Here is a 27,259-nt window from a genome sequence, read left to right as displayed (position 1 = left end):
TCAAAGCCCCTCACAGGCCTAAGGTGACAGCTGTGTAAGAACAAAGCTTCTCTGTTTATGTCCTCAGAGTGAGGACAGATGCAATCTGAGACTTGGTTTGGTGCAATTTCACAATGATGCCCACTGATAGGTGAGAATTTGGTCCAAGGAAGAACCATGTGGGACCCTTCCAATGCCGCCATAAAGAAGGCAGACACTACCCCTTCTGTTCGAACATACGTTATAAAGTGCAGTTTGCTTCTGTGGTCTGATTCATCCAGCTTCACAGTAACTGAGGGACTGCTATCATGGCAGGAAAGCCCAAGCTTCACTATGTCAACGCATGAGGCAGGATGGTGGCCATCCGGTGGCTCCTGGCTGCAGCTGGAGTGGAGATAGGTCCTCCTAACGTGGATCTAAATTGACTATCAAAGACTTCCACACTTGGGGAGCTGGGGATGATTTTTCATTACATAAAACTAGCTGCACATTAAAAAAGAAATGGAGTGATTTGACTAAATGAATACGTAAATAATCCTGCCCATGGAAGAGCAGGAAAACAATTTTTTTTTCAATTTTAAAGGAAACAAAAGAAACATCAACTAATCCAACTGCGTGAACCTTATTTGGATTTCATTTCAACAAACTGTAAATATTATTTGTGACACATACAACAAGTGGAAACTTGATGGTTGATTGAGCATTAGTTATTAAAGAACTATTGTTAACATTTTAGGTGTGATTTTAGGTTTATTATTGTGTTTATGTTCAAAATAGTTCTTACATTTTAGAAATATGCATCAAGTATATAAGGATGAAATGATATGCTATCTAGGATCTTCCATTTTTACAAGAAGGGGAGGGTGGATGGGCATATAGATGACACAAGATTGGCTTGAGTTGATAATTATTAAAGATGTAGGAAGGATATGAGAACCACTGTACTTTTATTTTTGTACATGCTAGAAATTTCCACAATAAAAGGATGAATGTATATAATATTAGAAAATAAATGTAGTTAAAGTTGATATAATCACACATATGGGAATGAGCCGGCTGTAACAAACCATCTGTTAAAGATTTAATACATTCACTCAGCAATGATTTGGGGGGAGGGCACCTTTAGTACCAGGCTCTGTACTAAGTTCTGGGGATACAGAAATGAATGAGACAGACACAGTCCTTGCCCTCAGGCAGCTTACACTCTAGTGAGGATGCAGACAAGGAAGTGGGGGATTAAAGGAGGGGTGGGAGCATCTAGGAGGACACCCAAGCATTTTACAGTGTTAAAATGCCATATTCCCTGGAGCACATGTGGGACTCTGTTGAGTGCTTCCCCCTAGAGGTATCCCTGAGAAAAGCACATCTTAACTCAGGTCAGAAGGACACAGCAACTCTGTGCCGGTTTCCTGGGGGAGGGAGTCATGGACAGACTCCAGAGATCTGGTCCCTCAGGGGAGAGCAAGCGGTAAAGGAGGGTTTCAGATGAGGTGTTGTCCTGCAAAGGGAACCTCCAGTGTGCTCTTCGCCTCCCAACAGCATGTTTACCTAAGCCTCGGGATTACACTTTGTCGATTGCTTCACGAATGCACAGGACGTTAGCCTTGTCCGTTATCAAGTTCATGAAGAAACAAGTACATAAAAATGCAAACAGTGCCAGTTTAGGTTGTTTAATTTCTATAAATCAGCAACCACAGTTTTCGTTGTGGTCCAGCTTTGGGGTTCAAGGATGTGTTCAGAGCCCCCAGGCAGGATGAGTTCAGCACAGGAGGCTGAAGTAGGGGGGGATTTTGAGAGGATCCCAGGCCTCCTCTTGTCCAGCCCAGCCTGACTGAGGAGGGTGTGAGACAAGGCTTACCAGAGGCTCTTGGTCGGGACTTCTGGGTTCTCTGGGCCCAGAGGCAGATCCTCACAACCCCATCTCCGTCGGTCTCACAAGCAACATCACACCAGCAAGTCCCATCCTACCTCGGCCACCCTCCCACACTGACCACCCACCACCCCCTATGTTATCTAGAACTGGGTGCTTTATAAATTGTTGCCCACACACCTCACTCTCTGTATAGCCTGACCCTATGGGATCATGTAGAGCCACAATAAACTGTTTAGCAATTTAGAAACTCCCAGTTCCCAAACTTTTCACCATCAAGACCCCTTTTCAAAATATAAAGTTGAATGGAGGGAGGTAATATACAGCAGAGGCCCCTGGTGGCAGCATCTTGGGGGTCAGTGGCCCCATGGGTACCCCTTGCTGGGGGACACCCAATACTCTGTCCTGATCTCACAGGGAGAGAAAGTCTTTCCAGAGATATTAAAACTCCATAACTAGAAGAACTTCCCAGTCCCTTCCCACCAGTGATATCCCCCTCCCAAATCACTACCTAATCACTGACAGAGGTGGAGGCAGGGTGGAGGTGAATGGAACTTGCAAAATAAGCAGTTATGTGCTGCAACCCCTGCTTTTATCTTGGTGGCTCTAATCCAGATTTCCAGGTGGCCATGATCACTGTCTTCTGTGTGATCATCCTGCCAAACTCAGAAATCCTACAGCCTCCATAGTCTGCACCAGACAGAGGCCAAGCTGTGGAATGAAATAACAAAAATGCTGTGGAATGCATGCTCAGTAATGCTGTGGAATGAAATCATAAAAAGTCACTATTTCTGCTTTCCAGTTTGAAGAGATATTTATGGAAACTTCAGAAGACTTGGATAAGTTAAGAAATGGTAAGACCAAGAAACTAAATTCCTCTGATGGGAGGATCGAGTACAAGTCATAAGTTGAGGTTTGAACCCCAGCAATGCCATGTGTGTGCATGGTGGGAGTGGGGTCAGTGGAGAGGGAGAAGCATGGTTAAAGGTAAGGAGTGGGGCTTCTTGAGCAGGTCTTGCAGCTCACTCAGGACTAGGAAGGGCTGGAACTCTGAGTATTTGCTAAAGGAGCCGGCCCGGGCGGTACCCTGTGAATGCCCTCTCTGTGCACTCCCTGCCTTTCTGCACCGCGAGTGACTGTATCAGTCCAGGATGCCACACAGCCCTCCCACCCAAGGAAAACAAATGCATTAGAAAGAAGAGGGGAGAAACAGGCCCAGCAGTTGCCTTGAATTCTTTTCTCTGGCAAGTTTGACAAGGTAACATCCTAGCAGTACTGCGGAATTGGTGAGCAGGGAAAGGGTCCTCCACGTAGAAATCTCTCAAAACCTGCCTTATATGACGTGAGACTTACCTGAGAACTTCCCATTTGAAATGGCAACCTACTGCAGCTTCTTCCAACTTCTTTCTAAAATATCCGTGAAGACAAATTGACACAGAATTAAAAGGGACCTCCCATGTATCTGAATGGGAAATTAAAAGAGAAATGAAATAATAAGTTCAAAAGTAAAAGGCAGATTGATAGGAAAAAGAAGGACTATAGCAAGCTAAAACCAAATGCCATCCTGCTTAAGCGTTCCAGATCATTTTAGTGTTTCATTTTATATCTGCGGTTATTTCAACATCTTTTCATCCTAGAAGGGTGTAATTCATCAAATGCTTCACTCTATTTCTTTTCTTCTTTCCAAAGAAGGGAGTTTGATGTTCCAGCAAGTGCCCATGGTTGAAATTGATGGGATGAAGCTGGTGCAGACCAGAGCCATTCTCAGCTACATTGCCACCAAATACGACCTCTATGGGAAAGACATGAAAGAGAGAGCCCTGTACGGTACTTTTTCTGTTCTTTCATCAATGATTAATAGGAACGATCTAGGTCCTTCCCTGAGTGATCAGGATGTGCTCACACGGATCATGACCGACAGCCGTATAGACCTTAGTGGGTATAACTGAGTACAGCAGAGACCTCTGAGGATGAGGGAAGAGTGGAACTTGGAGTGGAATCAAGAGCTTATGAAAGAGGATGTGGTCCATGGATATAGTACAGTGACAGAGGTTTCCAAACGCAGGTGAACTATAAAGCCAGGAGGATGCTGGAACCATGACCTCAGGAGCTCAGGCTGGACACCCACCAACAGCTAGAGACAAGGGACAAAGTGTTTGAGTGTCTAGAGGATAAAGACTGGAAAGGGAAGGATCTAAAGGAATTGATTCTTAAGTTTCAGAAATTTTAGGATGATGACCAGGAACCTAATTTATCAGTCCTTTATATGGACTGGCCACTTGACAGAGTAAACAAAGGCTGGTCCTCTAGATGCCAGGATTATCTGCAACATTTTACTGTAAGTCTGAAGCAGCCAGATTTATTCAATACAAGCATATTTGAGGGAAATTTGTTCTCTGTTGTGATGGGGCCACATGACTGATACTAAAATCATGTACTGAACTGTGAACAGTTACTCAGAAAGTTAAACATACAGTTACCATATGACTCAGCAATCCCACTTCTAAGTATATACCCAGGAGAGTCAAAAATACATCCACACTAAAACTTGTACACAAAAGTGCACAGCAATGTTGTTCATAATATTAAAAAAATGGAAGCAAACAAAATGTCCAACAACTGACGAATTGATGAACAAAGGATGTTACATCCATACAATGGAATATTTTTAGCCATGAACAAGAGTAAAGTACCAATACATGTGACAACATGAATGAACTCTGAAAAGTACTAAATGAAAAACACTGGACACAAAAGGCCGCATACTGTATGATTCCAAATGTATGAAATGTCCAGATGTTCAAATCCATAGAAATAGAAAGTAGTTGAGTGGTTACCTGGGGCTGGAATGTGGAGGAATTGGAGAGTGACTGTCAAGGGTACTGGATTTCCTTTTGGATAAAATGATAAAAATAATGTTCTGGAATTAGAATGTGGTGATGGTTTCAGGATGATAGTACAATTTAAAGGATGAAAATGATACCATGTGAATATATTTCAATAAAGTTTTACTTTAAAAAACTCCTATAGGAAGCCCTGTTTGGAACAAAAACAAAAAATCACCCGGAATATACATTGTTGAAACTGTGTGAAGATTTGCACTATTTCACAATATACTTTGTTTTTTTTTAAAGATTTACTTATTACTTATTTATTTATTTTATTTTATTTTTTGGCTGCATCAGGTCTTAGTTGTGCCACACAGGATCTTACGTTGTGACGTGCAGGTTTTCTCTCTCTAGTTGTGGCGCACAGGTTCCAGAGTGGTGCGCTCTGTAGTTTGTGGTATGCAGGCTCTCTAGTTGTGGCGCTAGGGCTTAGTTGCCCCTCCACATGTGGGATCTTAGTTCCCTGACCACGGATCAAACCGCGCCCTCTGCATTGTGAGGCGGATTCTTTACCACTGAACCGCCAGGGAAGTCCCCTGACAATATATTTTGGGTGGGGTCTTGAGAAATGCAAACAAGGCCAGAGCCAGGCAACCGTATGTGGAGACAGTTGTGGAGTCATGTTCTGTGGGAAATAGTTGGAGGAACTACTGATATTGGGCATCTAAATGGTCCTGGTGGTGTAACAGGATGGGACATGGAGAGGGATGTGACTGGGACCATGGTGCCAGGACTCTCTCTGGACATGACTGAGGTGGTACTAACGCAACACACTGTGCACAGAACACACCACAACAGACATGGCAAACCCTATGTGTGGTCTCAGTGGTTACCTGTAGTGATTCACCCATTTCTCTCTTGCCTCTGACTCTGGATGGGTCACTGGTGTGCTTTGTCCCTATATTTGATTTGTGTATAACCAAAATATTAGACATATGTCTACCTTAATGGCTTTGTTCTAGAATGAAATGTTAAAATTAGTAAAACTCATAACTGAATGACTGACATAGAAAAATGCACCCAGTGGAGGTGTATCACCTCCTTTTATCACCTCCTGATGTCCCACTCTTATCCATTCTTAAACTATAAAATCTAAGGCAGGAGACATTTGACACTTTGGTCATTTTGTTTTTCAGGATTGATATGTATTCAGAAGGTGTGACAGATTTGGGTGAGATGATCATGCTTTTGCCAGTGAACCCACCTGATCAAAAGGATGTCAAGATGACGCTGATCCAAGAAAGAACAACAAACCGCTACCTCCCTGCATTTGAAAAAGTAAGTGGACTGTTTAGTGTTTTTGGCACTGAGATCAGAGGACCAAGAAAAATAGTGCCTGGCATTGCAGGGGCATTGACCTTCACCTCTGTGAGTATTTCTGAATACTAATGTAACATCCTGATTCTCAAGGTATTTTATAAAAATCGACTATGAGGAAGAATTGTACCAGTTTTACCCAAGTTCTAATTTTTCAGCAAAATTTTGATTTACTTAGACCCAGTCTGGAATTCTCTACTTGATTGAATTTCGTGGTTGTACTTAGAGCTTGGGCTGAGAGCCACACTGGAGCCTGGAGTAGATGGATCCTGCAGAACACAGTGCAGGGCCTTTGCTCCAAGAGGAGCACAATGACAGCAATGCATCAGAAAATATTCTGGTAGCATGTGTAGGGGGACATGAGACCAGCTGCCCTTCAGAAGAATGTGGTACTGTTTCAGGGATGAATGAGATGTTTCTAAATAGAGATGGGGGCAGTGGGGTGGGGAGGAAGAGACAGAGGAAAAGCTGTTCAGGAAAAAATAATCTACAAATTTTGAGGACATGGCTCTCAGAATTTTGAAGAAAATCATACAAAACCAAGGAAATGATGTTCCATCATTATACCTAGTATATATCTTAGTTAATGTTTCTCTTTGAAGGTAAGAGGAGAACATTTCAAGATCAAAACTACCTGAAATCACGTGAAACAAAAATCATGAACCAAAAAAAAATGACTTAAAGACTTACATATAAATAAAAAGATTAACATCAACACCCACATCTTTATAAAGCATAGGGTCATTCTTTCATTTATTCAGCAAATGCTAATTCATTGCTTGCATGTCCAGCCATGATATTCAAGGAGTGAAGAATTTAACAGTAATCACAGAGCACACCCTCCTGGCCCTTGTGGTGCTGAGGGTTTATGGAACCTTCACATGGTGATAAGCTCTTCAGTGATTGCAGTTTGAGTCCAGCTATACTTTGAAAACAAAGGGCCCCATGACAACATAAGTAAAAATTATATATTACAAAATACGTTTATTGTTTGTTTGGCTGTACTGCGCGGCTTGCAGGATCTTAGTTCCCAAACCAGGGATCGAACCTGTGCCCCCTGCAGTGGAAGCATGGAGTCCTAACCACTGAACTACCAGGGAATTCCCTATTACAGAATACGTTTTGATGTTATTATATTCTTTTCCAAATAATTATCCATTTGTCCATACTTCTATATGTATACATAAGCTGAAAGTGTATTTGCCAAAACGTTATTATCTTTAGTTGGTGGTGCTGTGTGTGTTTTTTCTCTTTGTACTTTATGATTTCCAGATTGGTGGAATATTTTAATAAATATCACATATTTCCCTAACATATTATTATAAAAAGTTTCATACATGCAGAAAAGTTTAAAGATGTATAAAATGAACTCATATGAACCCACCACGTGGATACCAAAAAGCTTTGTTTTCCATTATCCTATGTCATTATCTCTCCATTCTTGTTCTGTCAATCAAATGTATTATTTTGGATAGATTTCAAAGTGACTTTAAGTCATCAGGGAAGTTCATTCCCAGACATTACAGCATGTGGATCGTACCATGCTGCAAGTTAGGAGCGCAAGCATGGAGTGCAAGTTAGGAGTCAGGGAGACGGGAGTTCAAGTTGATCCAGGTTTATTTCAGGTCCCAGAGAGAGAGACCAGGAAACCAGGAAGCAGAAAAGAGGAGAAATGTAGACTCTGAAATGGTTTTCTCAGGGTTGAAGAAGACTGTCCAGAAGTTGGAGTCACCACCCAAGGGAGAAAGATGAGAGAGATATGAAGGGCCATGTCATGAAGCCCAGGGCTGCACACTTTAGGGTGTGGGGCAACAGAAACACTGTGCAGACGGTGCTAAGCCCTTGGCCCAGGGGAAGAAGCAAGTAAGTCAGCCAGAGTGAGGTGGGCCCAGGACAAGGAAATGGTGGCCGGGCTTCCACGGAGGATGAGGAGGGAACACCAGGAACCCACTTGGCCTGTCTTACTGATTCAGGGGGAGCAGAAGCCTTCTTTATTAAGAAGCCTCCTCAATGAAAAGCCCAAGTAGCCCCCACTCGCCACAACTAGAGAAAGCCCGCCTGCAGCGACGAAGACCCAACACAGCAAAAAAACAAAACAAAACATGTCACGTTTATGGCAACACTATTTAAAAAAACGAAGACATGGTAGCAACCTAAATGTCCATCAACAGATGAATGGATAAAGAAGATGTGGTACATATACACAACAGAATATTACTCAGCCATGAAAATGAACAAGATGGGGCCATTTGTAGAGACATGGATGGACCTATAGACTGTCATACAGAGTGAGTAGGTCAGAAAGAGAAAAACAAATATATATTAACGCATATATGTGGAATCTAGAAAAATGGTACAGATGAACCTGTTTGCAAGGCAGAAATAGAGAGACACAGATGTAGAGAACAAACTTGTGGACACCAAAGAGGGGAAAGGGAGGGTGGGATGAATTGGGAGATTGGGATTGACATATATACACTAATATATATAAAATAGGTAACTAATGAGAACCTGCTGCAGGGAGGGAACTCCACTTCGCTGCACAGTAGAAAGTAACACAGCATTGTAAAACATCTATACCCCAATAAAAAAATAAATAAATAAAATAAAATTTATTATGTAAAAAAATGAAATAATGCCATTTGCAGCAACATGGATGGACCCAGAGATTATCATATTAAGTAAAGTAAGTCAGACAGAGAAAGACAAATGTCATATGATAATATATTGCTTATATGTGGGATCTAAAAAGAAAAAAAAAAGGATACAAATGAACTTATTTACAAAACAGAAATAGACCCACAGACCTAGAAAAAAAAAAAAACTTATGGTTACCAAAGGGGAAATGTTGGGGAGGGATAAATTAGGAGTTTGGGAGTAACATATACACACTGCTATATATAAAATAGATAACCAACAAGGATGTACTGTATAACACAGGGAACTCTTCTCAATATTTTGTAGTGACTTACACAAGGGAAAAGAATCTGAGAAAGAATATATATGTATATATATGTAAATATGCATAACTGAATCACTTTGCTGTACACCTGAAACCAATACAACATTGTAAATTAACTTCAATTAAAAAAGAAAAAAAAAGTTTAAAAAAAAACGGAAGGAAAAAAAAGCCATACTTCAATATTTCACTCACTGGCAGAAAGGGTCCAATCAATCTGAAATTTTGTATTTAATTGCCAACCTTGAAAAGATATTAACCAGTTGTATCATGATAAGGGAATGACTCATCATTTTTCTTTTTTTAAATCTAGCATGGAACCAGTGGCCCTGAATGCTGTGGGAGGGGCTTTTCCCTAACCCGACTCTCCCGGCTTCAGAGAGGAGGAGTTCAGTCAACTGTAACAACAGCTTATAAACACATGTGGACTTGGCTTTGAGGTGCTGAGCCAAGTGGGAGACAGACTTTCATAAGGTACGTACTGATTTTATACATCTGTATAGTGTGCTCATAGCACAAGAAAAACTGTTTTATACTCACATTGTGCCTTCTTGCTGTGCTTAGGGGACAATTTTAGTCCATTGCTCTTGGATACATCGTTACAGAAATGTAAAAATGAAGAATTTAGAAACCTAGGCATGAGAATTTAGATCTGAGAAAAATTAATGATACGAGGAGAAAAAAGAATGATAGCATTTTAAACAATCGGAGAATATGACCAGTGTGTGAGAGAGTGTAGGTGTTTATGCTGGGGTCACTTTCTCTGTAGAAGTAGTCAGTTCACAACAAGTGCAAATTGTGATGCTGTAATACTGTGTGGGCTGTGAAAAATCAAAATTAAGATTCATTAAAATGGGAATAAGTCTGAATGTCAACAGAAAATTAGAGTGGGCTGTGGCAATTCCCCTTCTCTCTCTGGGATTTAAGCAACTCATGGCAAACCTCCAAAGGAAGTCTTGATGGGAAAACTAGATAATACGGGAGCAGAGAATTAGCTTTTAAAAAATATAGAAATCCACCTGGCTAGAAGGTACAAGTCATTCAAATTGGAATGTAGGCGTGAACAATGTGCTGTTATAAGTATTAATGTTGGGGGGAAAAAACAAAGGCCTTAGACAGGAGAGGTTCGGTGAGATCCCGTGGAAGTCCTAGAGCTGTCCAGGGCAGGATGAATTCACGGGAGAATTATAGTATCTGAGACTGAAAAGAGAAGATATGGATACAGCAATGACGAGAAGCACTTTGCAAGATGCTACAGACAGCAGCATTCGGATTGCATGACACGTGGGGTAGAGTCATTAACTTGGAGGCTGAGATGCAGTGGAGCTGAGGCCACCTGGGCAGGTGGGCAGCAACCTCTGCTTTCTCAGCCTACAGCCGTTCCCCTTGCTCTGCCCTGCTTGGCTAAGAGAATCATGGTTCTTGGGTAGAACCAATAAAGTGAAGTCACTGATGGGCCCTTTATGCGCTGTCAGTTGTCTACAAACCTGTTTTTCTGACTAGATTTAAACCCCTTTAGGCGGCCACCACATCAGGCTCCTATCGTGTTCCCCAGCAGCCATCATTTCTTAGCACAGGAAACTGCCCAATGAGTCTTAGTTGAGGAAGTTTGAAGGAAACTTGTTAAGAGAAGGAAATACGTTTATACGTCAACCAGAAACAAGGTGTTCAAGAAGGATCAGAGAAATGTCTGCATTTCCAGGGAAGAAACAGGAGGTAGGAGACAAGGGATCTTTTCCATCAAGTGTTGACAGTGAGACCCTGAGCTTCTGCTCTAAAAAGCAGTGGGTGGAACCCACTGCCATGGCTGGAACGTATGCAAAGGGGCTGGGGGACCAGCAGATTCTGGAGTTGTCCAGATCAGGGAGTGAGTGGGGCTGGGGCCAGACCTGAGGGGAAAGGCAGGTGGGGTGCATGGTTCAGGGGCAGAACCAGGGGTTAGCTGCGGTCCTGGGGTTTCGAAAGGCTGTGTTCAGTGCTGTGCCAGACTGCACTGAATCTTTGCCAGAAACTTCCTGAATTCCAGGTTAACTAATCAGTGAACATCACTCATCTTTCACACAAGCCAAATAAAAAGGGAGCCATTGTATAACTTGGCTGAAAAAAGTCTGGATATGTATAAAGTCTCATTCCTACTGGAGCTATGGGTCAAGAGGTAGGTAGGTAGATAGATAGATGTAGATAGACAGACAGATACAGACAGAAGAAAGAAAACGCGTGGGCTATCTGGTGTGCTCAGAGACTCGCCTGTCTCTCAGGAAATGAGAGCAGGAGGGAAATTGGATTTCCTGGTCCCTATTATGAATTTTTTATACCTTATCTAGTTTTCTCAACCATCCTCACTAATAGATATAACTATATAACTATATATATATATATATATTTTTTTTTTTTTTTTTTGCGGTACACGGGCGTCTCACTGTTGTGGCCTCTCCCGTTGCGGAGCACAGGCTCCGGACGCGCAGGCTCAGCGGCCATGGCTCACGGGCCCAGCTGCTCCGCGGCATGTGGGATCTTCCCGGACCAGGGCACGAACCCGTGTCCCCTGCATCAGCAGGCGGACTCTCAACCACTGCGCCACCAGGGAAGCCCATTAGGAGGTTTTTAATAAATACTAGTTCTCTAGTTGTTCTGCTCCCAAACCCCCAGCCATGCATCCTCACCACAGACTCACCTCTTAGCCTGCCAAGACAATCAGATTTTACCCAATGGAGACTGGACAATGGTTTGTTGCAATTTCCCACAGTTGGCTCTCGGGGGTGGGAATTTGGGCCAAGGCAGTCATGCCAGGGACTCTTCCGACTCTGCGACAAAGGAGGCCAATACTTCTTCAGCATTGTTGGTGCTGTTCAGTCATATATCATAAAGTACATCTTGCTTCTGTGGTTTTATTCTTTGTTCATTCATTTACTCATTCATTCATTCATCCATGAAGGTTTAGAGAAACCAGGAGACTGCCATCATGGCGGGGAAACCCAAGCTTCACTACTTCAATGGACGGGGCAGAATGGAGGCCATCCGGTGGCTCCTGGCTGCAGCTGGAGTAGAGGTAGGTCCTGAGTTTGTTCATCTGAAGTTGAATCTAAATTAACTGTATCAAAGTACTTTTCTTACATAAGCTAGGGGACTTTTCATACTAAATGACCTGTTAAGAGTTCTGCATTAAAACAAATCTGTCAGTTATTTAAGAGATAAACAGATTTGTCCTAATATGTTATTAAAATGTCTTCTTATTAGAGAGAATAAACAGAGTAAATTTAAGAAACTAATCACATCGTGTGGGCCTAATTTGGATTTTGATTTTTAAAATTATAAAATATTATTTATGACATTTATATAGCTGTCAAAAACATGAACGTTAAATATCAGTTGATATTTAGTAAACTTTGTAAATGTGTTAGGTGCTATAATGTATTGTGTTTATTTTTAATAGTTTTAATGTTTTAGAAATATACACTGAACTATTTAAAGTTGAAATAGAAGATATCTGGGATCTCTTTCAAATTATTACGAAGGGGAGAGGGGGTAGGCATATAGATAACTCACAGTTGGGTTGAGCTGATAATTATTGAAGCTGGTTGATGGGTACAAGGAGGATTATGATAATTTGCTGTTCATTTTTCTGTATGCTACAAATGTCCATAACAAAAAGACAAAAATATACATATTAGAAAATAAATGTAATTAAAGTTAAAACATAAACCAGAAATACAGAGAGAGGCGGATTGTAACAAACTCTCTGTTAGATTTAATGCATTCACTCAGCAATGAATTCGTTGGGCACCTTGAAATGCTAGGTTCCCTGCCAGGTCGTGGAGATACGGGGGTGAACTAGACAGACACAGTCCCTGCCCTCAGGCAGCTTACACTCTAGTGAGGATGCAGACAAGTAAGTGGGTGATTAAAGGAGGGGTGGGAGCATCTAGGAGGACACACAAGCACTTTAAAGTGTTAAAATGACGTATTCTCAGGATCAAGTGTGGGACTCTGTTGAGTGCTTCCCTCTAGAGGTGTCTCTGAGAAAAGCACTTCTCAGCCCAGGTCAGAGGGACACAGCAACTCTGAGCGGGATTCCTGGGGAGGGAGTCATGGACAGACTCTGGAGACTTGGTCCCTGAGGGGGAGAGCAAGCAGTAAAGGAGGGTTTCAGGTGAGGTGGCATCCTGCAAAGGGAACCTCTAGTGTGCTCTCTTAGCCTCCTAACAGCATGTTTACCTAAGCCCCTGTGTTCAGAGCCCCTGGGCAGGATGAGTTCACCACCAGAAGGTGAAGTAGGGGGAGATGCTGAGAGCATCCCAGGCCTCCTCTTGTCCAGCCCAGCCTGACTGAGGAGGGTGTGAGACAAGGCTTACCAGAGGCTCTTGGTCGGGACTTCTGGGTTCTCTGGGCCCAGAGGCAGATCCTCACAACCCCATCTCCGTCGGTCTCACAAGCAACAGCCCACCAGCAAGTCCCATCCTACCTCAGCCACCCTCCCACACTGACCACCCACCACCCCCTATGTTATCTAGAACTGGGTGCTTTATAAATTGTTGCCCACACACCTCACTGTCTGTATAGTCTGACCCTATGGGATCATGTAGAGCCACAATAAACTGTTTAGCAAGTTAGAAATGCCCAGTTCCCAAACTTTTCACCATCAAGACCCCTTTTCAAAATATAAAGTGAATGGAGGGAGGTAATATACAGCAGAGGCCCCTGGTGGCAGCATCTTGGGGGTCAGTGGCCCCATGGGTACTGCGTGCTGGGGGACACTCAATACCTTGTCCTGATTTCACAAGGAGAGAAGGGCTTTCCAGAGATATTAAAACTCCATAACTAGAGGGACTTCTCAGTCCCTTCCCTCCAGTGATTTCCCCCTTCCAAATCACAACCTAATGATTGACAGAGGTGGAGACGGTGTGGAGGTGAATTGAATCTGCAAAATAAGCAATTACGTGCTGCAACCCATGCTTTTATCTTGGTGGCTCTAATCCAGATTTCTAGGTGGCCATGAGCATCGTCCTCTGTGTACCCTGCCAAACTCGGAAATCTTAGCTTCTCCATAGTATGCACCCGACATTGGTCATTCAAGCTCAATAATGTTATGGAATGAAATAACAAAAACTCATTGACTGTTTCTGCTTTCCAGTTTGAAGAGATATTTATAAAAACTCCAGGAGACTTGGATAAGTTAAGAAATGGTAAGACCAAGAAACTAAATTCCTCTGATGGGAGGATCGAGTACAAGTCATAAGTTGAGGTTTGAACCCCAGCAATGCCATGTGTGTGCATGGTGGGAGTGGGGTCAGTGGAGAGGGAGAAGCATGGTTAAAGGTAAGGGGTGGGGCTTCTTGAGCAGGTCTTGCAGCTCACTCAGGACTAGGAAGGGCTGGAACTCTGAGTACTTGCTAAAGGAGCCGGCCTGGGCGGTGCCCTGTGAATGCCCCCTCTGTGCACTCCCTGCCTTTCTGCACCGTGAGTGACTGTATCAGTCCAGGATGCCACACAGCCCTCCCACCCAAGGAAAACAAATGCATTAGAAAGAAGAGGGGAGAAACAGGCCCAGCAGTTGCCTTGAATTCTTTTCTCTGACAGGTTTGACATGGTAATATCCTAGCAATATTGCAGACTCAAATAACCAGGTGGTGTTGAATTAGTTCGAAGTCCAGGTGAACGTGTGAGGAGGGAGATAAAGAGCAAGGACCAGCATCAGTGGAGTTGGGAAAACAGGCCTGTCCTGCACACCATCCAGTGGTGGGATTTGAAGGGCGTACAAAACACTCTATGTAGGAGTCTCTCTTAGAACTGGCCTCAATGCCATGAACCCCATGAGACTTACTTTGAGAATTTCCCTTTTGACTTGGCAACTGGCTGGTGGAACTTCTCCTACATCCTTCTTAAAAATCCATGAAGACAAATCAAACACATAAAATAAAGGGACATACCATGCTCTGAATGGGAAATAAAAAGTTAACTGAAATAATAGATTGAAAAGAAAAAGGCAAATTGATAAGCAAAAGGATTACAGGAAGCTAAAAGGTATTTCCATTGAAATTTTACCAGGTAAGATTTTTGTTTCCTTTTATGTCTTCAGTCATTTCAACAAAAATTTTGATACATAAAATGTTTCAGTTTACCTTGACAGTATGATTCATCCAACATTTCACTCTATTTCTTTTCTTGTTTCCAAAGAAGGGAGTTTGATGTTCCAGCAAGTGCCCATGGTTGAAATTGATGGGATGAAGCTGGTGCAGACCAGAGCCATTCTCAACTACATTGCCACCAAATACAACCTCTATGGGAAAGACATGAAAGAGAGAGCCCTGTACGGTACTTTTTCTGTTCTTTCATTAATGATTAATAAGAACAATCTAGGTCCTTCCCTGAGTGAGCAGGATGTGTTCACAGGGATCGGACAAGGGACAAACTGTCTGAGTGTCTAGAGGATAAAACCTCAGAAGATAAGTATCTAGACAAGGTGATTCTCCAGTTTCAGAAATTATAAGAATGATAACCAGGAACCTAATTTATCAGCCCTTTATATGGACTGGCCACTTGACAAGGGTTTGCAGAGACGGAGCCCACGATGCCAGGGTTATCTGGAACATTTTAATATCAGTTTGTAGCAGGCAGATTGATTCAATACAGCCATATTTGGGGGGGGGTCTCCTCTGTGTTGTGATGGGACCCCATGATTGAATCATGGAATGTGGCAGTTACTCAAAAAGTTAAACATAGAGTTACCATACAACTCAGCAATCCACTACTAGGAATATACTCAAGAGAATTAAAAATATTAAAAATACAACCACACTAAAACTTGTACACAAAAGTTCATAGCACTATTGTTCGTAATATTCAAAAAGTGGAAACAACGAAATGTTCATGAATGGATGAACAAAGGCAGGCACATCCGTACAGTGGAATGCTGTTTGGCCATGAAAAGGAATGGAGTCCTGATCCGTGTCACAACATGGGTGAACCTTGAAAACATTCTCTTACAGAAAGAAACCAGACACAAATGATGCATATTGTATGATTCCATTTGTTTGGCATGTGCAGAACATTGCTATCCGTAAAACCAAAAGCAGTTAAGTGTTTGCCAGAAGCTGGAGGGAGGGAAGAACACTGAATGCCTGAAAAAGCACTCAGCGTCTCTTTTGCAAGTGATGAAAATATTTTGGAATTAGAGTATGATGATGGTACAGGATGCTGTGACTTTACAAAGAAAAATCACACAATTTTACACTTGAAAAGGGTGATATTCTGGTATGGGAATTATATTTCAATAAAGCTTCCATTTAAAAAGACTATTGTAGGAAACCATGTTTGGAAGAAAAACAGCAAAGTTACCTGGAATATGTACTGTAGGAACGAAATGAAGAAACGCACGATTTCGGGGGATATTTTGGGTGGAGTCTTGAGAAATGCAAACAAGGCCAGAGTTGGGCAACAATATGTGAAGAGGGTTGTGGAACCATATTCTATGGGAAGTAACTGGAGGAAGTGCTGGTTGGGCATCTAAAGGGTCCTGGTAGTGTAACAGGATGGGACAGGGAGAGGGACATGGCTAGGTCCGTGGTGCCAGGACTCTCTCTGGACATGACTGAGGTGTTACTACTTCATCACACTACTACTTCATCACACTACTAATTCATGCACAGAACACACCACAGCAGAGACGGCAAACCCTAGGCATGGTCTCAGTGGTTACCTGCAGTGATTCCACCCGTTTCTCTCACGCCTGTGACTCTGGACAGGTCACTGATATGCTCTGTCCCTACATTTGGTCATGTATATAACAAAAATATTAGACATATATCTTCCTCGATGGCTTGCTCTAGAATGAAGTGTTAAATTTAAGAAAAATCATAACTAAATGACTGACATAGAAAAATGCACCCAGTGGGGGTGATTTACTCTGCCACCTCCTGACGCCCCATCCTTACCCATTCTAAACTGTAAAATCTAACACAGGAGACATTTGACAATTCGGTCATTTTGTCTTTCAGGATTGATATGTATGCAGAGGGTGTGGCAGATCTGGGTGAAATGATCATGCATTTGCCACTGTGCCCACCTGATCAGAAAGATGCCAAGACGAGCCAGATCAAAGAGAGTATAACAAACCGTTATCTTCCTGCATTTGAAAAAGTGAGTGGACTGTTCAGCGTTTTTGGCACTGGGATCAAAGCACAAAGAAAAATAGTGCTTGGCATTGCAGGGGCATTGACCTTCACCTCTGTGAGCCTTTCTGAATACTAATGTAGCACCCTGACTCTAGGGCATTTTATAAAAATTGACTATGAGGAAGAATTGTACCCAAGTTATAATTTTTCAGCAATTTTTTTTTTTTCGCGGTACGCGGGCCTCTCACTGTTGTGGCCTCTCCTGTTGCGGAGCACAGGCTCCGGAAGCGCAGGCTCAGTGGCCATGGCTCACGGGCCCAGCCGCTCTGCGGCATGTGGGATCTTCCCGGACCGGGGCACGAACCCATGTCCCCTGCATCGGCAGGCAGACTCTCAACCACTGCACCACCAGGGAAGCCCGTCAGCAAAATTTTGATTTACTCAGACCCAATCTGGAATTCTTATACTTAGAGCTTGGGCTATGGAAACTCTGAGAGCCACACTAGAGCCTGGAGTACATGGATCCTGCAGAACACAGTGCAGGGGCTTTGATCCAAGAGGAGCACAATGACAGCAATGCATCAGAAAATATTCTGGTACCATGTGTAGGGAGATACGAGACCCTACCCATCAGGAGAATGTGGTACTGTTTGGGGGATGGATGAGATGAATCTAAACAGAGATGGGGGCAGAGTGGTGGAGAGGAAGAATCAGAAGAAAAGTTGTTCAGGAAAAAATAATCTACAAAGTTTGGGGACATGGCTCTCAGACTTTTGAAGAAAATCATACAAAACCAAGCAAATAATGTTCCATCATTATATGTAGTATATATCTTAGTTAATGTTTCTCTTTGAAGGTAAGAGGAGAACACCTCAAGATCCAAACTACCTGAAATCATGCTAAACAAGAATCATGAACTGAAAAAAAAAAGATCGTAAGAGATGCAGAAGGCTAACATAAAAATAAAAAGCTTAACCAATACCCTCATCTTTATAAAGTTTAAATCATTCTTTCATTTCACAAGTATTAATTCATTGCTTATGTGTCAGGTCCTAGTCAAGGAGTGAATAATAGTAATCAGAAACTACATTCTCCTGGCTTTATGGTGCTCAAAGTTTAGGCACATTCACATGGTGGAAACCCCTATAGTCATTGCAGTTTAAGTACATCTGTATTTTGAAATCAAAGACCCCCATGATAACATCAATGAAAAATGTATATTACAAAATAGCATTTGATGTCTTACTATGTTCTTTAATTTTTAGCTATACTTCTATGTTCATACATAGTCTGGTAGGATATTTGCCAAAATGTTATTATCTTTACTTGGTGGTGATATGTGTGTTTTTGCCTCTATGATTTTCATATTGTTGCAATATTTTAAGTAAGCATCATATATTTTTTCCAATATTTTATTATGAAAAATTCAACCATAGAAAAGTTGAAAGAGGTGTACAATCAACTCATACATACCCACCACCTAGAATCAAAAATTAGTATTTTGTTATTATGTTTGCTTCATCATGTATCTCCCTATCCTTTTCTCCTCTGATCAAACATATTATTTTGGGGGGGTGTTTCAAAGTAAGTTGCAAACATTAAGTGCAATCACCCCTAGACAGTTCAGCATGCAAATTATAATATATTCCACAGTGTTATTGACAGACACAGGTGGAATAGGAGTCAGAGCCAATTTTGTCAGGGAGATGGGAATTCAGGTTGACCCAGGTTTATTTCAGGTTCCAGAGGGAGAGACCAGGAAATGAGGAGAGCAGACAAGAGGAGAGAAGAAATACAGACTCTGCAATAATTTGCTTAGGGTGGTAGAAAGCTGTCATGAAGGTGGAATCACTGCCCAAGGTGGGGGAGGGGAGAGAGAGAGATGGATGAAAGGCCGCATCATGAAGTTCAGAGCTGCACGCTTTAGGGTGTGAGGTCAACAGAAACACGGTGTATATAGTGGAAGCAAGTAAGGCAGCCAAAGCGAGGTGGGAACAGGAAAAGAAAATGGTGGCCTGGCTTCCACTGAGGTTGAAGAGGGAACAGCAGGGACCCACATGGCCTGTCTCACTGATCCGGGGGCAGCAGAAGGTCTGAAGGTCCACACCCACCCAGTGAGGCACAGAGGGGGAAGTGGGGCAGGGGAGACAGAGGAAGAACATTGGGCCCAGCCTGCCCGGGCCTGTGTTCCTGATCTGACCCCTCCATTCACCAGGTGTTGAAGGGTCATGGACAAGACTATCTTGTGGGCAACAAGCTGAGCAGGGCTGACATCCACCTGGTTGAACTTCTCTACTACGTGGAAGAGCTGGACCCCAGCCTTTTGGCCAACTTCCCTCTGCTGAAGGTGAGCTCTCTCACAGCCTTTGGGGGGAGCCCACATCTCCCACCTCGGCATCTGCTCTCTGGACCCTGGGACTGTGATGCTAGGGTCCCTGACACTGTCCAGGCCTCACTGCCCCCAGGTCTCCACAGTTCACTCCAAGGCCTTGGTCTGGGGCATGGAAAGAATCTGGTCACGCCAAAGACATTGGAGATGGTCGCTGCCCCAAGGAGAATGACTTGCCTTTTCCCAGGAGAGAGACCCAGGACTTAGCGCCTCTCTCTGCCCCTGTTCCATTTCAGTCTCTTTCTTCATTTCCTCTTTGCTTCCCTCCCTCCCAGGTGTGTCCTCCTCTTTCTTTACGTGAGTCTGTCTGCGCAGGTCTGCCACCATCTCATTTCTTCCCCTCAGCTCCTGTTCCTTCTCTTCCAAGTTCGTTTCTCTCTCCCCATCTCTCCCTCTCTCCGAGGGCAGATTGGTTCTTACTGGCCCCATTGTCTACCTTTCATGTTTTCTGTCTTCAGTTCCAGCCCAATTCCCCTATACCTTCCTGTCTTGATATCTTGGAGCCTTTATCTGTGTTGTCGTGTGAGACACATTACTCTTCCTCATATCGCACGACAGGGTGAATCTGCAGAATTTACGTGTAGGAAGAACATGAGGAAGACTTGAGCTGAGTGAAGTCTTAAACTAAGACATCTCTGGGGAAAACATTATTATGCTTTTATCTTCCTGCCTCACTAGGTGTCTGTGTCCAGCCTCATCCTGGTGCTGATGGAGGGGCCTCGGCTGGCCCTTTTCTGGGAGGGTCTCAGAGTCCCTGGTTTGTGCTCACGACGGGGCTGGTCTTTGGCTGCACTCTGAGCTGTGCTCTTGTGCGTTGCAGGCCCTGAAAACCAGAGTCAGCAATCTCCCTGCCGTGAAGAAGTTTTTGCAGCCTGGCAGCCAGAGGAAGCCCCCCATGGATGAGAAAAATTTGGAAGAAGCAAAGAAGATTTTCAGGATGCAATAAAGCGGGCGTGGCTGCCCAGAACACAGGGAAAACTTCAGGAGATGGAAGTTTTCCAACAGTGAAGTGCTTTACCTATACGTAGATCCTGGCTACTGTGAAGCTAGTAAATATTCCAAATTATGAGGGCTCATTTAATTAGAATGCAGATTCAGCTGCAGAGCAATCCATTTTGTTTTGATCACATACGAAATCATGATCTCCGCCTAGAATGTGCCTGGGACTTAAACATAAATAAAGGGAGAGAAAGTGTCATGGGCTCTGATCTGTTCAAAAAATTGTCATACACCAACTATCATAGTCAGAAAGAGTTAAGTAGAAATTGTCATCTGGTATTCTTGGTGACACAAAGATAGTCTTTTTTGAATTTTGCTGCCTTTCTGACCCACAACCTAAAAACTTTTCTTCTCTTTTTTTTTTCAGAGGACCTTTTTCCTTCAGGTAATCAAACTTTTTTCCTATTCAGTTATGGAACTAATATTTATTTTATATCTAATATGGAACATTCTGTGCTCCAGGAGCTCAGTAACTAAGGATAAATAAGCCAGATATAGTCCCTGTCCTCAAGGAGGTTACACTAGTGAGAAAAACAACAAAATAGGTAATTCTAATCCAGAATCATGCTGGCCTTGTGTATCATGCTCCTACAGATGCTGTAACAAATGACAACAAGTATAGTGGTTAACACAATGGAAATGTATTCCCTCACAGTTCTGTAGGCTCTTCGTGTGAAATCAAGGTGTGACAGGGTCATACTCTCTCTGAAGGCTTTAGAGACGATCCTTCCTTGCCTCTTCCTAGCTTCTTTTTTTAAAACTTTATTTATTTATTCATTTATTTAATTTTTGGCTGCACTGGGTCTTTGCTGATGCACGTGGACCTCCTCTAGTTGCTGAGAGCGGGGGCCACTCCTTGTTGCGGTCCACGGGCCTCTCATTGCGGTGGCTTCTCCTGCTGCAGAGCTCGGGCTCTAGGCGCACAGGCTTCAGTAGTTGTGGCTCACAGGCTCAGTAGTTGTGGCCCGCGGGCTCCAGAGCACAGGCCCAGTAGTTGTGGCGCACGGGCTTAGTTGCTCCACGGCATGTGGGATCTTCCCGGACCAGGGCTCGAACCTGTGTCCCCTGCATTGGCAGGCAGACTCTTAACCACTGCGCCACCAGGGAAACCCTCTCCCTTTTTCTTAGTTTCGTGATTCACACGCCTTTCTTACCAACATGCTGTCACACTAATCCCATCCAATCCTGCTTCATTTCAAAAGGTCAGAATTTTCATGAAATAAATAATGTATTATCAGTGACAGCCCTCCCCTCTCTGGAGCTCAGGCTTGTGAAGAAGGCTCTGAAAAGGCTCCAGAGTCTGACGTTGGGCAGAAATGCAGCGTGTGGCAGGGCAACCTGGATGAGTCCCAAGAGCGGCATGGTAGGGATATGAAGAAAATTAAATAGGGTCTGTAACAGAGACTAACTGTGGGGGGAGGCGAGGGGAGAGCTCTGCTCTATTTTTTCCTGCTTTAATGCAGTATAACTGACAAATAGAATTGTACAATATTTAAAGTGTATCATGTGCTGTTTGATATACACCGTGAAAGGATTGCCCCCATCAAATTAATTAACACATCCATCATCGCCTTACATATTTACTTTTTTTAAATACAATATAGTGTTATCAACTAGAATCACCATGTTATACATTAGATCCTCAGACCTTATTTATCCTATAACTGAAAGTTTGTACCCTTTTCCCAATGAGAGCTGTACTTTATTTTTTTTTTTTAATTTTTATTGGAGTATGGTTGCTTCACAATGTTGTGTTAGTTTCTGCTGTACAGCAAAGTGAATCAGCTATACATATACATATATCCCCTGAGAGCTCTACTTTAGATGGATGGTACGGGAAGGTCACTCTGGGGAGGTGATAGATAGGGTGAGACACAAAAGTGAGAAAGAACCAGACATACGAGAAGATGGGCAAAGAGGGGTCCAGACGGAGGAACCAGAATTTTCAAAGCCTTAGCATGGAAAGCAGTGTCTTTGGTGCACCAAGCCAAAAGAGACATTGCTGGAGAACGGGTGTGCCACGTGGCATGAGAAGGGGCAGCAGACGGCAGATGACACGCTCCTTCAGTCCTGTCAAGGAATTTGGATTTTATTCTAGGTGAAATGGGAATCCAATGTCTGGCTTTCTTCCATAAGATTTTGCCCAGATGATACAGTATTTTGGGAGGTATAGTTTCACACTATAGCTATTTGAAAGCATTGCTTGAACTAAAGAAGTAAAATTCATCTGCTTCTGCACCAAAAAAGGATGGAGAGAAAACTGAAAACCAGTCACAGAGTGTGGATTTGCCAAACTAAACTAAATTAGCTTTCTGGGGTTTCATGGATAAGTATGCTGGTATAATTTGTAAAACTTGTAAAATAAATGAATTGTAAATGACATTAGAAGGACAGGGGTCGAGAAATCCCTGGCGGTCCAGTGGTTAGGACTCTGCACTTTCACTGCCGAGGGCCTGGGTTCAGTCCCTGGTCGGGGAACTAAGATCCCACAAGCCGTGTGGCCAAAACATAAAATAAAATTCTTAAAAAAAAAAGGACAGGGACCAACTAATAAGACTACTATTTACTATTTGCTGGTATAACTCATTGAGAAGGTAAGTGTGGATCAAAACATTTTAATAGAATCATTTAAATATACTCAGGGAGCTATCTGCTTAACGTCACCAAATCATTTCAAAACCTAAAGCAGCCCTGTAATAGTGGGAATAACTGCCTCTAATATTGTTTCTGTTTTTGTTTTTTTTGCGGTACGCGGGCCTCTCACTGTTGTGGCCTCTCCCGTTGCGGAGCACAGGCTCCGGACGCACAGGCTCAGCGGCCATGGCTCACGAGCCCAGCCGCTCCGCGGCATGTGGGATCCTTCCAGACCGGGGCACGAACCCGTGACCCCTGCATCGGCAGGTGGACCCCCAACCACTGCGCCACCAGGGAAGCCCATTTTTTGTTTGTTTTTTACATTTTTAAATAAATATTTTAAATAACAAGATCTTGTGACAGGTCTAATAACTTCTGTGATTTTGAGGTAGAAAAGAGTGCAAACAATAACAAATGGATATTTTTATGCTAAGCTTTCTTGAAACAAAGCTTCCAGTACAAGAATGTATTTGTGGACTTCCCTGGTGGCGCAGTGGTTAAAGAACCTGCTGCCAATGCAGGGAACACGGGTTTGAGCCCTGGTCCGGGAAGATCCCACATGTGGCAGAGCAACTAAGCCTGTGCGCCACAACTACTGAGCCTGCACTATGGAGCCCGCGAGCCACAACTACTGAGCCCGTGTGCCATAAATGCTGAAGCCCGCGCACCTAGAGCCTGTGCTCCACAGCAAGAGAAGCCACTGCAATCAGAAGCCCGCGCACCACAATGAAGAGTAGCCCTCACTCGCCGCAAATAGAGAAAGCCTGTGCACAGCAACAAAGACCCAAAAATAAATAATAAATTAATTTTTTAAAAAAGAATGTACTTGCGCATTCACACAGATGCTCCATGCACACATACATCCGTGAAGAAAGCATGTACTAAATGCTGATGGGCTGCATTGCACTTAATTGCGAAGTTCCATATTTTAAAATTCTTTGAGAATTTAAAAACATTAGCTAAGGGATAGTTAGGGAGTTTGGGATTGACATCTACACACTGCTATATTTAAAATGGATAACCAACAAGAACCTACTGTATAGCTCAGGGAACTCTGCTCAATGTTATGTGGCAGCCTGGATGGGAGGGGAGTTTGGGGGAGAATGGATACATGTATATGTAGGGCTGAGTCGCTTTGCTGTGCACCTGAAACTATCACAACATTGTTAATCGGCGATACTCCAATATAAAATAAAAGGTTTTAAAAAGTAAATAAAAAAACATTAGATTGATACATAATATGTCATTGGGATTTCTTAGAGAATTGATTTTGCCTAATTTTTTTCCAATATATTTTAAATAAATTAACTTGTTTGCTTATCTAGATATTATCTGATTGATTGGTGGATTTTATATATTTTTTTACAAAGCCTTATATTCCACTGTCAGAAACAATTTAGTTCCTGGTACCAGTGATCCTTCTGCAAGGAGACTGAAGCAAAGACCTTTCCAAATCAGAGCAGCGTGTTCTAGGACAGCATCTTTATGGAACAAAGCAAACCTCACTTTATGTCATAAGCGGGACATAAAGACTTTCCATAAACCAGAAAATATATATTCAATATCCCTTAGATGGACACAGGAAAATGAACTGTGTACCAGGTTACTAGACTGACTTTCATAGAAAGGAATATCCGTAGTCTTTCTCTTAAATTACCCAAGAATTCACATTACTAAAACCCAATTTCCATGGACAACACGGAATGGAGGCATGATGCCAAGACAATTGGAGACAAAGTTCTAGAATGTAGGCTGAGGATAAAAAAAATAAAGGCATGCAGTTACTGGTCTACTTAATTCCTTTTATTCTTACACACTTTAAACAATGGATTATGCCCTTTAATTTTTTGACTTCAAAGGCACATTTGAAAGGTGTTTAGACAGTGCCCGCAGGGCTTGAAATCATTAAACCCGAATTCAGAAGGCTCATCTGGGTGGAGCATTGATCACACCCATTCATCCCTAAAGCTGGAGTGAACACAGTTCCAAGTCTCATGATTCAGAAGTCACACCAGGGCCTTTAAAGCTTTCATACATTACGAATAACATCCGTTTTTGCTGAGCAATTAAAAATATTTTTTATGATGGGAAATTTCATACATTCACAAAAATAGAAAGAAGTGTATAAAAAGCCCTATGTACCCATCACCCAGCCACAGCAATTAGCAACAGAAGGTCACTCACGTTGCCTCTGTATTTCTACCCACTCCCCCTCACAGCTGGGTTAATTTGAAGTAAATCCCAGTATCATATTATTTCATCCATAAATACTTTGACATAAGTCTCTAAAAGATAAAGATCCTTTGGGGAAAACATTCTATAATATTATTATACTTAAAAAATTAACAGTAATTCCTTATATAAATGTTCAGTCATGGTTCAAATACTCCTGATTGTATCACATTTAAAAAGAATAACTGCTATGTCAGAACGAGAAGCTAAAGGGTCTGCACATTGCATTCATTTGAAGAATGAATTCATTCTCCTAAATCTCTTTAACCTATAGGCTCCCCCGCCTCTTTGATTTTCATGCAATTTACACATTTCCTTATAGAAATATAAAAGTAGAGAGTCATTTGAAATGTATTAATCACTTGAGCTGGAGAACAGTGCTTCTAAACTTGAATGTACATACAAATTCCCAGGGGTCTTAAAATACAGATTCTGGGGTAGCGCTTGAGTTGCTACAACCTCCCAGGTGATCTGTATGTTGCTGGTCTGGGGACCACTCTATGAAGAGCAAGCCTGTTGAGTTCCACATTATAAATATTGCTGATTTTGCTGATTACATTCCTGAGGTGCTTCTCTGTTTCCTGTGTTTCCTGTAAGTTGATATCTAGAGCTTTGAATGAATTCCAGGTCAATTATTTTGGCAAGAATTCTTCATAGGTACTGCTGCATGCTTTCTATTGCTTCACACCAGGAGGACCATCATGTCTGATTGTCCCACATTTAGTGACGTTAAATATTTAGGGCAGTCAACCCCGATATTTCCACTACAGAGATCCCTATTCGTAGTTTTAGCAGCTATTGACATCATCATCATCCTGATGAACGGTTCTCAACACTGGCTACACAGTAGAATCAAGAGTTCTCTTTGAGATCAATTATATCAGAATCTCTGGGGTTAGGCCCAGGCAGAGTGTGTGTGTGTGTGTGTGTGTGTGTGTGTGTGTGTGTGTGTGTGCGCTTGCACACTCGTGTACCTGAATGTGCTTTAAACCCCTCACATGGTTCTAACAGGTATCATGTAGGGCTGAAAAACCATTGGCCTAGATCACTTTTTTCATTCTGGTTTCCAAATGGTGATATTCTCAATCGATCCTTTTTTCTTCATTTATTTTGCTGAGCTCTTAATGTGTGGAAGCTTTGGCTTAGAAAATGAGCCAGGTGACAGGCTACAAAATAAATCAGCTCCCATTCATACCATGAAGACACTCCTCGTCCTCCCAAAGCCACCCCCTACCCTCCCCACAGCCCTCCTTGCTTTCAGGGACCCCCCTCCCCAGGTACCTCAAGCTGTCCAGAGCCTATCACTCCACCAGGTCTCCCCCATCATGCCCCATCAACCTCCCAAGGCTATCTTGGGGAGGTGGGGATGAGCTTCTAATTTCTATACTATTTTACCTTCTTCAAAATGAGCATGGGTTATGTTTCTAAAAAACATTTTCATTTTCAGAAGAAAAGGAAAATGTGAAAAGACCCACTTTTTCTAACTCTGCACTTTTGCTTTAAATCCCCAGGAGTCATTGAAAATCCTCTTGATTGACGTCTTTGGGCTACAGATGCCAGCATTAAAATACAGAGATGACTGTAAGTTGGAAAGTGAAAAACCTCAGCATCCCCTAATCTCACCCCATTTCACCAGTCAAGGCTTGTCCTGGAAGGAGGATGATCTGCAAGTAGATAAAAAGAGAAAAATCTGAAAACCTAAAATCTTGCCACTTGTCACAGGAGGAAAGCTGGTCAGAATCTTATTCTTCTATCTTCCTGGCTTCATCACTCTCATCCTCTTTCTCTATTTTAAAAATATATCAGTTATTTAGGGCTTCCCTGGTGGCGCAGTGGTTGAGAGTCCACCTGCCAATGCAGGGGACACGGGTTCGTGCCCCA

The 27,259-nt window shown here is 42.7% G+C and overlaps 1 protein-coding gene and 1 pseudogene across 2 annotated transcripts; both read left to right on the top strand.

Annotated features, from left to right (window-relative positions):
* Positions 1 to 287: 287 nt before the first annotated feature.
* Positions 288 to 8,081, top strand: LOC132598173 (glutathione S-transferase A2-like; annotated as a pseudogene).
* Positions 8,082 to 9,357: 1,276 nt separating this feature from the next.
* Positions 9,358 to 20,708, top strand: LOC115860597 (glutathione S-transferase A2). Of its 2 annotated transcripts, XM_030870472.2 has the most exons (7): positions 9,358 to 9,487; positions 11,949 to 12,062; positions 14,145 to 14,196; positions 15,188 to 15,320; positions 17,008 to 17,149; positions 19,340 to 19,471; positions 20,334 to 20,708. In XM_030870472.2, exons 2-7 carry the CDS (start codon positions 11,976 to 11,978, stop codon positions 20,457 to 20,459), a joined length of 672 nt encoding a protein of 223 aa, XP_030726332.1. In that variant the 5' UTR covers positions 9,358 to 9,487; positions 11,949 to 11,975; the 3' UTR covers positions 20,460 to 20,708. The 2 variants fall into 2 exon arrangements, with proteins under 2 accessions (XP_030726332.1, XP_030726333.1); XM_030870473.3 differs by lacking the exons at positions 9,358 to 9,487; positions 14,145 to 14,196 and having other exon boundaries at positions 11,977 to 12,062.
* Positions 20,709 to 27,259: the final 6,551 nt, after the last annotated feature.

The sequence above is a fragment of the Globicephala melas genome, chromosome 11 (assembly GCF_963455315.2).
Source record: "Globicephala melas chromosome 11, mGloMel1.2, whole genome shotgun sequence".
NCBI lineage: Eukaryota > Metazoa > Chordata > Mammalia > Artiodactyla > Delphinidae > Globicephala > Globicephala melas.
Note: the sequence above shows the minus strand (reverse complement) of the source record. Positions and strands in the feature narration are given on the sequence as shown.